The 15,714-nt window shown below is 37.6% G+C and overlaps 1 protein-coding gene across 1 annotated transcript in view; it reads right to left on the reverse strand.

Annotated features, from left to right (window-relative positions):
* Positions 1-15,714, reverse strand: part of CEP250 (centrosomal protein 250) — a 38,360-nt gene that overhangs the window by 5,495 nt on the left and 17,151 nt on the right. Inside the window, exons 19-28 of the mRNA XM_015815584.1 lie at positions 15,515-15,649; positions 13,857-14,000; positions 12,587-13,362; positions 11,306-11,465; positions 9,684-10,035; positions 7,473-7,600; positions 5,520-5,640; positions 4,897-5,051; positions 1,443-3,827; positions 600-728 (exon numbers count right to left, since the gene is read on the reverse strand). Coding sequence (XP_015671070.1) covers positions 600-728; positions 1,443-3,827; positions 4,897-5,051; positions 5,520-5,640; positions 7,473-7,600; positions 9,684-10,035; positions 11,306-11,465; positions 12,587-13,362; positions 13,857-14,000; positions 15,515-15,649 — 4,485 coding nt within the window. The remainder of the gene's footprint in view (positions 1-599; positions 729-1,442; positions 3,828-4,896; positions 5,052-5,519; positions 5,641-7,472; positions 7,601-9,683; positions 10,036-11,305; positions 11,466-12,586; positions 13,363-13,856; positions 14,001-15,514; positions 15,650-15,714) is intronic.

A 15,714-nucleotide genomic window follows, 5' to 3' on the forward strand; every position in this document is an offset into this window, starting at 1 on the left:
CCACACTCTCAACAACCTTCGCCACGAAGCGAAGGTTGGAGACCGGGCGATAATTAGCCAATACATCTGGGTCCAGGGAGGGCTTCTTAAGGAGGGGCCTCACCACCGCCTCCTTCAAGGCCGTGGGGAAGGCACCCTCCCCCAAAGAAGCGTTTACAATTCCCTGGAGCCAGGCTCGTGCACCCCCCCGAGCTGCCAGTACCAGCCAGGAGGGGCACGGATCCAGTAAACATGTGGTTGCATTCAGCCTCCCCAAGATCCTGTCCACGTCCTCAGGAGCCACAGAGTCAAACTCCTCCCATACAACAGTCTCAAGACCTGCTCCCGCATCCTCCCCTGGGGCCACCCAGTCAGAGTCCAGGCCTTCTCGGATCCGAGCGCTAATCATTCGGAATAAAATGAATAAAGACTAAACTTAAAATACTTGCTAATTTATTATTACATAATATGACATAGAATGGGAAGCAAAAAGGCATATAGAATTATAATAAAGTTATACTTTAAGGTACAAAAAAACCTGATGAATATTTGAATACATCTTGCTCTTCTATATGACACATTGCTATCTCATATGTTTCATATCCATTCTTTTATCTCACCTTTCCAGCTTCATTATGCTGTACCCCTGGTACATCATTTTCACTGGATAGCAGATCAGTAACTCCCACCAGAGTTTCAATAATAAATCTTGCCTCCTTCAGAGCTTTGAAAGCTGTATCCAATTGTTCCTACAGGAAAATAAACAATACTCTGCTTATTTAATTAAGTACAATGGGTCTGCAAATGGTTTTCTTACAAAATGAACAGATCCTGGAATATGTCATTTACAGTGCTTGAAAAGACTCCGACATCAAGACAAAACATCCCAAAGTTAAAATGCACATTTCAATGTCAAATCATATCCAGAAGAGTCTTTTCTAGAATCAGGATGTTCTATGGCAGAATAAATGGATAACAGTAAGTTAATATTTGAATCCACACTCAAAACTCCTCAGAAAGATTATAGCTATGTTATTAGAGAGCTCATATGAAGTGAGTGTAAATGATAACAGTATCTTAGCACCATCTAACTCCTAGCCCAGGGGTAGGCAACCTCGGCTCTTTGATGACTCGTGGACTTCAACTCCCAGAATCCCTGAGTCAGGGAGTTGAAGTCCACGAGTCATCAAAGTCCACGAGTCATCAAAGAGCCGAGGTTGCCTACCCCTGTCCTAGCCTCTTGGTTTTTCTCCCTGTCTCTCCTCATTTATCACTTATATCTTAAGAGTCCAAGAAAATTTCATTTTAAACCACGTTCCCTTTAAAAATATAAACAGTGCATCTCTAAAAGAGAATAAAAATGATAGATATAATTTTTTAAAATACAACTTGACTGCTCACATGCTTTATAAAACATGCTGAACCTGTAACAGTTTGCATGCATTTTAAGATGAAATGCATACCTGGAGATGAAGCCTATCCATATCCCTTTCTGAAACCATGCTCTGTGCAACAGCCATTTCCTCCTTTAAAATTCTCATAGCCTCTTCACTTCGGGCAAGGGTCAGATCCAACTTCTGGGCTTTCTGCCTCCATTCTATCTCATCGCTCTCTGTCTGTTTTAGAACAGCTATCATATGATTCAATTCTTGTCCGTTTATCATTTTCTCATTTTTCAAATGTTCAATCTTTTCCTTCTGCCATTGCAAGCACTGTTCTTTTTCCTTAATAACCTTCCTTTGAGCTAGTTCTTCTTCCTTCCACATACAAATTTTCTCAATACAGCTATGGAAATTATATTCTTTGTTATCCTGCAATCTCAGAGCTGAGATTATTTGCTTTAACTGATCACGGTAGGTTAGTAATTCCTTCTCTTTATCTTTGAGTCTCTCTTCCAGTTGCTCAATTTTTCCTTTTTGCAATTCATTCTCATCATCTTTCTTCTTTATAAGTTGGTGATGCTTCTGCTTTTCTTCAGGCACATGTTTCGTTGGTTTTTGACTTCTCTCATCTTGACAATTGATCTCTTTGTTTTTTTGATCAAGCAATTTCTCTTGCTCTCTGGGATGTTTTTCATGTTCTTGCTCATTTTTGTCTTGATATTGCAAAAGATCTTCCTTACTTTTTTGTTCTCTCTGTGTGGCTTCTACTTTAGCCTGGTACTTACTAATTTGTTCTGCTTGCTTCCGAAGCTCTTCTTCTTTCTCTGCATTCAACTGATTAATCCTATCCAGATCCTGCTGTAGACTTAAAACAGTGTGCTGTACTTCCTCTTTCTGTTTTGAGAGTTCCTTGATACACGTTTGTAAGGATTTTGTTTCCTTTTCTTTGTCATGAAGGGAAGACCTAGTGAGGTGAAGTTTATCCAAGATAAATTTTGTCTGTGCTTCCTGTTGTTGAACTTGCTGGAGTTTCTTCTCCTTTAAATATTTGATCTGCAATTCTCCAGTTTTTAAAGCTTGTTTTGCTTGTTGGAGTTCTGCTTGCAATCCTTTTATTAGCTTTACATTCTCTTGTGTGTTCTTTTCATGCTGCTCTTTCAGGGACTCAATTTCTTGTTGTCGCCTCTTAAAGAATACTTTGAGTTGTCCCAGCATTTCAAAAGTAGTTTCCTGTAGTTTTTGCTTCTTCTGTTGGTTTATTTGTTCATCCGGAAACTCTGCATCACCTTCTCTCTCCTTTAGCACTCCTGAGCTGTAGTGGATATCTTCAAGTAGAGCTCTTATCTGGCTTTTTGATTCTTCTTCATGCTTCCTTTGGAACGCCAATTCTCTGTTGTTGTCCTCCAAAGTTGCCTGTTTCTTGGCTATATGTTCATGAAAAGCCATTTGTTTTATTTCCATTTCTTCTTTCATTTCTTTCATTTGGTTTTTTTGTGCCTTGAGTTCTTGTTCTCTTTGGGTCAAAGTCAATGTCATCTGCTTCTGCTTCTCAGAAAGCTCGCTCAGATGCTCTTCTTTCTGAGCTTCAAGCTGTTGGAAAATGGATATCTGTTCCCTCTGGGATTCTATTTCCCGTTCTTTGTCCTTAATCATGGTTTTCATGTGTTCTAAGCTTGTACAAAGAGCTTTCTCACGCTTTTCCCCCTGTTCTTCCCATTCTTGAAGTAGCTGTTTTTGAGATGCAAGTTCCCAACCTTTTTCTTTCATCTTTATTTTCAGGTCATCTAGATCTTTCAGCAAAGCTCCAATTTGTGCGGATTCATTATGTTTCATAATCTGAATTTTCTCCTCTTTGATGTTAGCTTCCTTGATTTTTTCCTCCAGATTCAGAGATAGGCTTTCAATTATTGTTTTTTGGTGTTCTGATAACTCTTGTAGTTTTTGAAGCTTTTCTTGTTGGGATTTCAAAGTCTGAACAGCCTCTTCTAGATCTAGATTTAGTTTCTTGAGATCAGCCTTTTGCATCTTATCTTGCTTTGTCAGTTCTTCAATTTGCATTTTTTGGAAGTCAATTTCTTTGCTTCTGTTTTCTAGATTTTGAGTGAGATGCTCTAAAGCAGCTTTTTGCATTTCTTTGTGGTTCTCTAAATCCCTAATCTGCTGTAGCTGGTCTTTTATTTCTTCATGTCTCTTTTCTACAGTAACATTGAGCTGATCCACAGTTTCCTGAAGTGCTCTTCCTACCTCTACCTCTTTATGCAAAGTCACAAATCTCTTCTGGTGAGTCTCAACTTCCTCATGTTTATTTCTGAGAGTGGAGAGAGCTGTTTGAAGCTCTTGCTCCAGGGACTCATTCATCTTTTCCATGGCTCTTGCTCGAAGTTCTGAAGCTTTGGCTGATTCCTGAAGAAGGTCCAACTCCCGTGTGAGCTTTTCTTTAGACATTTGTAAGGTGCCCCGCTCATTCTGAAAAGCAAAAAGAATTATTTTCTTCTTGTTTGCTATTCCAGAACTCTACTGTTCAGAGACAGCATTCATTCAAATGCAAATCTTGCACAAAAATGCTTGTCATTTTTTAAAAAATGAAATGTTTGCTAAAATATATCATTTCCATACATGCATAAGTTATTTATTCAAAATATTTACTACAAGGCAGCCAGTACCTGCACATGAAGAAAATCTTTAAATTATGGTTAAGCATACAACAACAACAACAACAATAATAATAGAGTTGGAAGGGACCTTGGAGGTCATCTAGTCCAACCCCCTGCTCAGGCAGGAAACCCTATACTATTTCAGACAAATGGTTGTCCAGTCTCTTCTTAAAAACTTCCAGAGTTGGAAGGGACCTTGGACGTCATCTAGTCCAACCCCCTGCTCAGGCAGGAAACCCTACACCATTTCAGACAAATGGTTGTCCAGTCTCTTCTTAAAAACTTCCAGTGTTGGAGCATTCACAGGTTTTGGAGGCAGGTTGTTCCACTGATTAATTGTTTTAACTGTCAGGAAATTTCTCCTTAGTTCTAGATTGCTTCTCCCTTTGATTAGTTTCCATCCATTGCTTCTTGGATGGAAATCCAAGTAATTCTGTTTGATGAGTCATAAAATCCTATTAATAATTCAGAATTTGAGTAATAACTTTCTTGTCCATTAAATAAAACCTTTTTCCCATAACAATTTCTTTCTTAAACATTCAATTGTGACATATTTCTAATTTATCAAGAACTATTCCATCCCTGATTAATACAAGAGAACAAGCTAGAAGCAGAAAACATGGACCAGAAAATAGTTACTGCTCTAACTACTACTATGTACATTAGAAAGTGTGTGCTTCTGCAAAAGTGCAAAAGCTGTAAAAGAAACTTAGAAGAGAAAGATAGTCACAATAGACAATAAGAAACAAGTATATATATGCCATCTATCCCATTATAAAATCACAACATGAGAGAAAATTAACTCCCTTAGAAAAAAAAATGTTTTCAAAAGTTTATCAAATTTTAGGATATTAAACCTACAAAATGTCTGGTATCCTTACCACCAAGCCTTTTCTTTGTTTCTCTGTGTTTTCAAGTTTCGTTTCCAAACTGGTCAACTTTTCACGTAGACTCACATTCTCTTCCTTGAAAGCAATGACCTCTAACTTTAAGGCAGACTCTAAAGAGCTGCGTCTTCCTTCTACTACATTTTTTTCTATAATGAAAAAAAAAAAGAAATAAAAAACCCTCCACCCATTCATTATAATAGTGACTTTTCTAACAAGAAAGTAATTTGGGGGTATTTTAGAAGGTGCTAGTAACTAATTTACTATTCAAAATAAATTTTAAAATATCAACGCATTTTCAGCATGAAATATCAAGGAACAAGAAAAGAAAGCATCTATGAAAATTTCTAGGAAAAAATAGCTCCAGAATGAACTACTAATTTTTTATTGAAACCATTGTTAAGAACTGATTTTCTCAAAAGTCATCAGAGAAGATGGTTTGAATCTCCTACATCTGCTGGAGTCTTTGTCCTTCTGATATTATATTCAGTATTGCTGTATATAAGGAAATGTTTTTGTTACAATAATACTTTGCCACTGAAGATTTTCTCTATCCCTGAACTCCTGTTTAGGGAATCACATCTTCAGGTTATCACAGAGAAAGGTAGAAGATGTACCTTCTTGGCACTGGCTCAGCCACTTTTCCAGCTCTTCGGCTTTGGCATTAATGCGTATCCTTTCTGTTTCCTTCTCAGTAAGTTCTTGTTTCAACTTCTCAGAATTCTTCCTTGCTTCATCCTGCCAAAAAACAAAACAAAACCCAACACATGCTATAGATATGCTTGAGATAGAGAAAGCTTTATAAACAGATTTTTTTAAATAATAGAAATTTTCATGTAGCAAATTATACATTACATTGCACAAACTATAGGTTACATTTTCTTGGAAAACACTGTATGTTGCAAACTATACATTACAACTGCACATTAAAATTGTATCCTCTGTCTTCATCCTGCCTGTTTATAAACTTTTCCCTATTGTTGTCTGTTACATCTTTGACTTTTTTTATAATCTTCAGAAATACAATTCTAGCTGGGATAGAAGTACTGGAAAATACATAATTTGGAGTGTCCCAAAGCAACTGGCAACTGGACTTCCTTGGTATTGAAGGAAGCTTTCAAAGGTTTGAAAAGGTTTCGCTTCTTATCCAAGAAACTCTTCAGATTTATAATACAAAAGAATTTGTATACAGATAGTCCTTGACTTACAACAGTTCATTTAGTGACTGTTCAAACTTACAGTAGCACTGAAAAAAGTGACATGACCGTTTTTCACAGTTACCACCTTTCCAGCATCCCCATGATCATGTGATCAAAACTGAGATGCTTGGCAACTGGTTCATATTTATGACCGCTGCTGTGTCCCAAGATCATGTGATCACTTTTTGCAACCTTCTGACAAGCAAAGTCAATAGGGAAGCCAGATTCGCTTAACAAGCGGGTTACTAACTTATCAACTCTGCAGTGATTCACTTAACAATTGAGGCAAGAAAGGTTGTAAAATGGGGCAAAATTCACTTGTGATCACAATGGGGGAGATTTACTTGAGCAACTGGCAACCTTCCTATTGACTTTGCTTGTGGGAAGCTGACAGGAAAGGTCATAAATCACAATCACATGACCACAGGACATTGCAATAATCATGTAGCTCATTGTCAAGCACCCAGATCACAAGTCTCAGATGACCACACTTTTGAGGGCCTGTCATAATCACCACTCATTCAGTGCTGTCATGACTTCGAATGGTTGCTGAACAAGTGGCCATTAACCAAGAACTACCTGAACTACTAGCTATGCCTTTAACTGCATTTTTTTTACTTCCATCTATCTCAATTCTTAAGAAATTAAAAACAACCTATCAGTATAGTAAAAAGCCAATCATTATATTAAGTAAATTGATACATATTTGCTGAGCTTCTTAAATACAAGGCCATAGTATGTCCTAATAATTGTCAAGATTTATACAACACTTAACAAGATAGAATATAAATGAACTTCTTAAGTGTTTTAATTTGGATTTTACTCCTTAGAGAGTTAGATTATTTATTTTGATTATCGGTAGCCAGTGAGAGACTTCTATGCGTTTTAAAGATAAGATAACCTTTATTGTCATTTTTTTTACTGTGGGCACAACGGCACACATCAAAAATGAAATTTAGTTGCCCGCTCTCAAAGTGAAACACATACATGACACACACCTAAACATACCATGTACAACATATGTATATAGACCCACACTCCTACATTTACATAACAAATAAATATTAAATACTGTCCATTAACTTAATAATACAAGGAAAATCATTGGGCAGACAATAATACCGGATTATCTAGTCCATGAGTCTATTCCTCAGTGGCCAGGAAGATGCCCAAAGGAAACTGACCAGCACATGTTTTCTGCAGCAACTATTTATACATGTTCTTCATTTAAGAAAAAGATTTAAAGAATACTGTGCTGGATAATATGCCACTATCACAATACTTTTATAAAAGTTTTACTATGTCTCCTTTAAAACGCCTGGAAGAAACCCAAAGAATGATGACACATTCATAAATCAAAAACTAAGTTACCCGTTCAAGGTGAGCCCGCCAGAGATCTTGCCGCAAGTCTTGAAGTGCTTCTGCTACTCTCTCTGCTGTAAGCTCTGTGGAACTGTCCTTAGGCTGAGACAAAGCCAGTTCTTTCAGATTATCTTGTTCTGAAGAAATAAGCCTGTTTGGTAACTGCACCTTCAGGTTAGGGTTATTAATTAGAAAGAAAGGGAAATCTAGATAAAACTTTAAAAGTCAAATTATCTACTGTGATAGATCTGAAACTGACATGGGTCTGCACTGCTTTCTATCTACAGTTTCTTATAACATGGAATATTGCTTTCACCAACCAGATAGCTTCCAAGTGTGTCAGAGCAACTTTTCCACAGTCAAATGGGCACTGGTGATTGTCAAACATTATTTGTATTACCAATAAAAGAGAATATATGTAGCTCACGGTTGAACTGTGGAGTTCTTGGTGCTCTCTGAGCTTGCTTGTTTTCTTGCAGATGCTTTTATTACCGGATCTCCAGTGCACTGTGTACTAAGGACTCCATATTACTTGTATTACCCATGCCACCTGTATCATCCATTTGGCCTGCATTTCATATAAACTAATAATTTTAATGCCTTAGTCGGTGTTTCACAGTCTAGGAGCCAGATATCCAATGTAGTTTGTAGCCAGATCTTGCCATATTTTATTTGTTTGTTTGTTTGTTTAATCATAAGCAGTAATTCAGAACCCAAAACTTATACTCTGCAATCCCAACCTTGCTTTTCTGATTTTTACTTATTCAATTTAAAAAGTTCTAAACAACCATTTATATAAATAGACCTTGTGTGATGAATAATAAAAATACAGTGACACTATACAGTACAAACACAATATAAAAGTAATACTTAAAGTCTTAATCCTATATTTCACAACACATAGTACAAATGAAGCATCTCTCTTTGACGTATTAAAACAGCTGCATTTTTGCTGGGGGGGGGAGGGAATGAAGTAGCTGTGGATACCCGTGCAGACAGGGACTGCCAGAAGCTATTTCTGAAGCAGCTGCAGAAAAGTCTGCAGGGGAAAAAAATGGATGTTTTAATTATTCAAAGATAATTTCCCTGTTTATATTCCCATGTGTTATGAAGCACTTCTTTTAAAGGATTTGCATATATATATTCAAAAGCCAATATCATTCATTTTAATTGCTCTTCCAAATAGGTCTTAGGTAATGACCAAACCTCATTAAGAATTACAGTTGTTTTTCCTTCTATAAAAATTGCACCATTCTAACTTTCAGCTCTAAGAAAAAGGCATTCAGAAGCCATTTCTGAAATCTTGCCAAAAACTGCAGACTTGACCAGGCAATCACCAGGAGTCAACACTGACTTGAAGGGCCACACATACACACAAATATTGAAATGATACACATACAGTACAATTTTGAACCAGAAGATTTTTTAATACTCGGACTCTTTAGGCTCCGATTCCAGCAATCTTCAATTCTTTATTTTGTTCTATTCCAAACAACATTTTTTTTTTAAAAAAGTCAGTTCTACCTTGTATATCCTAGACAGCCAATAGACATGAATTACATAAGTTTATAAAGTTATTGATTAGCAATTTATACTATTGGTATAAAAATAAGCATCACGTTTTCTCCCTATCTTCTGAATATATCACTGTCAACTCTACAAATGAGCATGGCTGCAGCCATTTTTTTCCTACTCATGTTCGGTTGCCACCTAGATCGGAGGGAGGGGGGTTACCCAGGTGCTTCGCTAATCAAAATAATCTTTTGTCCTGTGGGAACCAAGGTCATCAGCTGCTCCCAAGACTGCAGGCTGGGCGTTGCGTAAAAAGCCCGCCAAGAAGATGTATTGGGGAACGTAGTTGCTTGCATAGTTTTAGGGGTGGGATTTTTTAACTTTGTATTAGGGAATTGTTACATGTGTCTCCAGACTTGGTTTCACTTTTGATGTGTCGATACTTTGTAACTAACAAATTCTTTGAGGAATTTGCAAGCCTCGGAGTTCTGCTTGATTCATCTCTATCTGTCGGAACCATGACAGTCACTATATTTTAATTAAGCTAACCTTTAATTATAAAGGTTAGCTACGATTTCTCTATATCACATTGATAAATACATACATTCCCCCCAAAATATAGTTCTACTACAACAGAATTCTGTGATATTTGGTTAAAAAATGACTTGTAAAGAACATACTGATCATTTGCTTGCTCCTCAGACTTACCTCTATTAAGGAATGATGAACTCCAAAACTTTTGGTCTCCTTGCCCTCTAAGCTTTGACTCAGGACTGTTACACAGCATGTAATGAAGTACTGAATGTAGTTTTATCAGCTGAGCTTGAGCTTCCCAATGAACTGAACAAACACGCTGACACTCAGATGCCAGTGCCTCTGCCCTACTCTCTGTGCTACATAGGCTTAAGCGCAACTGGGACATTTCAGCCTCCAGCTTTTGTGCAGTGTCTTTGGCATGCTGCTCATTCGCCTGGGAAACTTCCAGATCTTGAGTTAGCTGTTCCTCACGAGCTATCGAAGTTGCCTCCTTCTGTGCCATCATCTGCTTGAGTGATTCCATCTATGGGAAAAACAACAAAACTTGGACATAGGAACAAGGATAACTCTAAGGTAAGTAAATACCTCCTAGGCAAAATAGAAGACAAACTTGGAAAAGTTAATTTAAGTACACAAAGGAGTAAGCATTGTATATTATTACAAATACAGATAGTCCTCAATTTACAGCGGCAGCTGGGACCTGAATTTCCATCACTAAAGGATGCAGTCGTAGAGTGCAACTACACTGCTTAGTGACACCAGTGCTTGCAGTCCTGGTTGCTGTTTTTAACTGAATCCCATGATCCTTAGGTGAGGCAACTTCCTGTCGGCTTCAAACAATCAAAGTCAATGGGGGGACAGCAGGAAATTGCAAGACCCAGTCTTCCAGGCAGGTAACAGGCGGCTGCCAAGTGGGGGAGACAGTGAAAGCGGGTGGGGGGGATGGTCATGAAGGGTGTGGGAGGTGCCATGTAAATCAGGAAAGTATGAGGGGATGTGCAAATTTATGAGGGGATGATAAGAGATATTGCACAGGGGGGGAGGGTAAACAGTGGCGTGAGTGGGGTGCATGAGAGGCACACTGTGCAGCATTGGCAGGATGTGTGTGAGGGGTGCATGTGGGTTGAGAAGGATGCAAGAGAGTGTGCAAGATGCACTGCGTGGGTTAAAAAGTGTACAAAGGAGTGTGCGAGAAGCACTATGTGACACAGGGAAGATGCACAGAGGTACGTGAGAAGTGCCATGGGGATCAGAAAGGATGTGTGGGAAAGCATGAGATGAGCGTACAGAGGCTGGGGGAGGGTGTGCAGATGGGGGAAATTTACCCCAGTGATCTTCTCTGTTGGCTTCCTTTTTGACTTTCTGTGGAAACTGGCATGGAAGGTTGCAAATATTGATCACATGAGCGAGGGGCACTTGACCACCAGTCCTAAGTGCAAACAAGTTTCCAAGCATCCAGATTGCAATCAGATGGCCGCAGGGGTCGTGGGATGGCCAGGACTCTGAGAAGCACTTGTAACCACCATTTGTTCAGTACAATATAACTTTGAAGGATTGCTGTATGAAGGGTCATAAATCAAAGACTAGTTGTAGGGCATTACATATTATTATATCAGTTTTAGGCAAGTAAAGGAAAGAATTAAGCCAGGTTATTCCGAACAATGCAAGAAAGAGGCCAATATATTAAAAAAAAAATACTGAAAGCAGGTTTTATTCTAAACACAGTACTGTACATCGATAACATAGATCTGGCAATAAAGAGAAAAATAAAAAGCAACTGTTGTGGATGATACCTGACTAATGAATTCTTGCACTTCATGTTTGTGCTCAGCAAGCATCTTTTCTGCTTGGTGTAGGGCACTATTCAATTTGGTGATTTCATCCTGATGAGCATCATCCCTCTCTTGCAGTTTCTTCAGCCTGAATTCCTTCTCCTCCAATGAGAGAATCAAGCTACAGCAGGAAAAAAAAGCAAGATTTCAGTTGTAGGATAACCGTATTTAAGTACAAAAGCCCAGTTTTCTTTCCCTTAGATGGTATCCTCATGCAGTTTTAGTTCTTTTATGGTACACACATAAAAGTACCATAAATGGTACACACAGTTATGATATACAGGCAAAATTTAAGTATATATGCCAGAAAATAGTAATTACACAAAAATGTGTCAAACACAGTGTGTATCTGTAAAAGAAGATACTGATACAAAAATTATTCATGCAACATAATTGGGAGAATATATAGGATTAAACTACCAAGAGATCATCTTTCTTAATGTAAACAATGTAATATAAAAACAAGGGAGATCATACCAGCATTAATAGATACAGATGCATGAAATTATACTGCTATATTTTTTCTATCCTGCTCTATGGAATAGAGAGTTGGTCTCTGACAGAAGGCCACCTGAAGAGACTAGCAGCATTTGAAATGTGGATTTACAGGCGGCTGTTATGTATAAGCTGGGTTAACAAGATCAGAAATGAGGAGGTGATAAGCCGCCTGGGAAAGCCAAGGGAAATCATCAAAACAATTAAAAAACGAAAATTAGAATATTTCGGACATGTGATGCGACACCCAGAAAAATACGGCATACTCCAGGGAAAGATTGAAGGCAAATGAGGTCCAGGCAGAAGAGCATCATGGCTTCAAAATCTAAGGGACTGGTTTGGACAAAACTCAGCAGCACTTTTTCGTGTGGCTGCTGATAAAAACAGGATTGCCAACATGATCGCCAACGTCCGATAACGGATATGGTACAAGAAGAAGGAGAATCATTATATGGCAGCAATATTCCTGACAGGATACTACAACAATTAGTCAGACAATGCAGACTATAAAAGCTAAGCTTTAAGAAGTATAAAAAGCTGCCAATTTTTAAATATAAAATTACAAAACACTCTTTTGGAATAAACAAGGATTATCCTGTCTTTTTCTAAGAGAGGTTTTTATCAAGGACATTCTAAAAAAAATCTGTATATCCACACGATCATTGAATATTTCTAGGGAATCAGCAAAAAGTAACTCTCTCTGAGATCATTATTTTCCACTTACAATTTACTGCAGTTTCTGCTTACCTGGCTCGTTCATGCTCCAGAGCCTGCAATGTTGCCTTAAGCTGCAAATTCTGGTTTTGTTCTGTCTTCATACATGTATCCTTACTTTCCATTTCTTCTTGCTTGTTATGAAGAAGGGCCTGAAATTCTGCATTCTGATACTCAACTTTTTCTTTCCAATTCTGCAACTCTGAACAGCGTTTTTGTGCCTCTTCCCAATGGCTCTGAAGCAGGGCACTTTCGTGTTCTGCCTCCTCCTGGTGCCTTTGAAATACAGCTTTCAGTTTTGCGTTCTTAAGTTCCACCTCCTCTTTCTGTTGCCACAGATTTCTGTTCTGAAGCTCTGTGTCCCTTTTCTGATTCTGTAGCAGTTTAATTTGAGATTTTGCCTCTTCCCATTGCCTTTGGAGCTCAGAATTCTGAAGCTCCGCCTTTTCCCACTGACCCTGCTTTCTTTCCAGGGCTTGAATAGTGGTCTGCTGGTGCTCTACCTCTTCTTGCTTTCCTAGTAGCTTGTTGTTTAGGTGTTTTTCAGTCTCCCATTGACTTTGCAGCATAGCTGCCAGTTCTGTGTTTCTTTGTTCCAACTCTTCCTTCTGTCTCTGCCACTTAATGTTCTGCTGTATCACCTCCTCTCTCTGTTTTCTCTCTGTTTCTAGCACCTTTTGTAGTTGTGACACTTCAAGTTCCTTTTGTTCAGACAATTCTTGCTTTTCTCTTAAATGTTGCTGAGCCTCTTGGTTAAACAGTTTACAAGAATCTTTTGTAGCCAGCAGTTGGAACTCCAATTCTTGTATCTTAAAAGAGAGAATAATATAGTGAAGAGGCAGATTATACAGTTTTCACAAGCGTCAACAGAATGGTACATTATACTACATAATGATGGCACATTATAACTCACCATAAATGAAGAGATAATGCTGCAGGTTTAAACATCTCAAGATAAACTAATATCAACCTGAGCTTTTTAAAGATTTCAGTATTTGTCTGATCATAATAGAAATGGTAGCAGTGCAATGGTGACATTATACCATTAAGAAATAATAAAATAAATTTGGCAAAAGGGAAGTTAGTACCAGAATCACTGTCTTATTATATAACCCAAAATACCTGGCTTTTCTTAAAATAATGTATATTTCTTATAGAAATGTTTGTCTTTTTAATTTGTACAGCTTTCCACGTTTTGGAAAAGTTAACAAAGCACAGCTTTAGCTACACCCATAAATTCTCATTACAATTTCAGAAAGGCTGCATATTAACACAAGGCAAGAATGGATTAAAGTAAAATCACCTGATTTTGTAAACTGTCTCGCTGATTAAGTAGGACATTTATTTCTTCTTTGAGAGATTTTATTTCCTCCTTCTGCTTTATTTTTAATGTTTTCATTGTACGTGTGGTATCTTTCAGCTTAGCTTCCAGACGTTGTATATTACTCTGCCAATAAATATGTAAGAATTGGGATTTAATATTTTAAATTATATCTGTGCATATTCAGGCTTAGTTTCTATAATAACATCTTTCTTTTATTAAGTTTCTAGATATTTATACAATCTAGGAGTATATACTCATGGATGCATATGCATTCAGAAGTGTGGATTGATTGATTGATTGATTGATTGATTGATTATTATTGATTGACTGATCTATTACTTAAGAAGCAATGTGAAATCTATTCTGTCCCATGGCCTATACACGTTTTATGAAGAATAATGGCTATATATCGAAACAATTAAATCTGATTGTATTTTTTTATTTTCAAGTACACTATCAAAATTTGGCTGCAGAACAGTGATAGATTTGTAAAAGGAAAATGTCTAATCAAGAACTGCACTGAGCTAGATTACACGTTCTGCAAAACCCCAAAATAAAAAGCCCCCCAATTTTTTTTATCATCACTTGCCCAACCACTTCAATCATGCCAGCAGAGGTAGCCAGTTGTCCCCCATTTCCAAGAGGTTAGGGGGTCTGAAACCTGTTTTTTTCATGATGGGGCCAGCCCTATGAAATGATTCATTTATCTCCAACTTCTGGATCTGGAAGAAGTTTAAATTAAAGCTTATCCAGAGGGCTTTTGGAGTTTAATATCATGTATTGTTTTGAGATTGTTATAATGCATTTCTAGGATATTTCAGGTTTTTATTATTGTGAGTGGACAAGAGACATTTTATGATTGGGGCAAGATAAAAATCTGATAAAATATAAATAAATAAGGAAAGATGCAGTTGGTTTAACAGCAATTTTGCTAGTAAAATATACTATAAGCTTGTTACAGTAGGTTGTCAAGAACATCCTTTCATCATTTCAAAACCTAGAACTGAACTAAGTTATTATTTAAAGAACGTTTGTTGGATAGTATTATGCTGATGCGATGGTGGCAGAGAAAGACATTATCACTGCCACGAGATAGGCCATAGATTGGTTTTAATTCACATCCACCAAGATTTGCCTTGAATCTTTCTCAGCATCTACCTTCTTTTGCTAAATGTTTGTGAATTCCATTAGGCAGCAGATGTCTCCCTTGGTATCCATCAAGCTCTTTCCCCATCACAAACTGGAAGACAGCATGCTAAATTCAGTACCATCTTAATTCACAAAAAAAGTCTCCCAAGGACCCTACAACCATATTTAAAAAATAAAAAATAAGCTAAGGCTATACAGAGTATCCTGGAAGATAGAGGATATAAGGTGAAGCCTTTTGATAAATTTGCAGTGCTAAACACACCAGGATAGCCACTTCCTAGGGCAACAATTCTGCAAGATAATCTGCACCATACTTCAAAAAATCCAAATGTATCCACCAGCCTGAACAGGGTTGCTACCCCCCCCCCCTTATATAATCTCTAGGAATCTGGGCTCTGTAGAAGAGTAGTTTTTATACATCCAATATTGCTCTGAGCTGGATTCTTGGAAGATTTCACAGTATTTTTCACTAATCTGCTTATTCTTACCTGTTCCCTCTCTTCAAGCTTTTTCATCTCCTGATGAAGACACTCCAGCTGCTGAGAAGTATTAGCAACTTTCTCATTTGTTTGGAAGATTTCCTCTTGTAACAATTTCTTTTCATTCTCTTTTTCTAGAAGAGCCTATACATGAATAGAGTAGAGTAGAGTAGAGTAGAGTAGAGTAGAGTAGAGTAGAGTAGAGTAGA

Source organism: Protobothrops mucrosquamatus, unplaced genomic scaffold (assembly GCF_001527695.2).
Source record: "Protobothrops mucrosquamatus isolate PMUCROS unplaced genomic scaffold, P.Mucros_1.0 scaffold351, whole genome shotgun sequence".
In the NCBI taxonomy this organism is placed as follows: Eukaryota; Metazoa; Chordata; class Lepidosauria; order Squamata; family Viperidae; genus Protobothrops; species Protobothrops mucrosquamatus.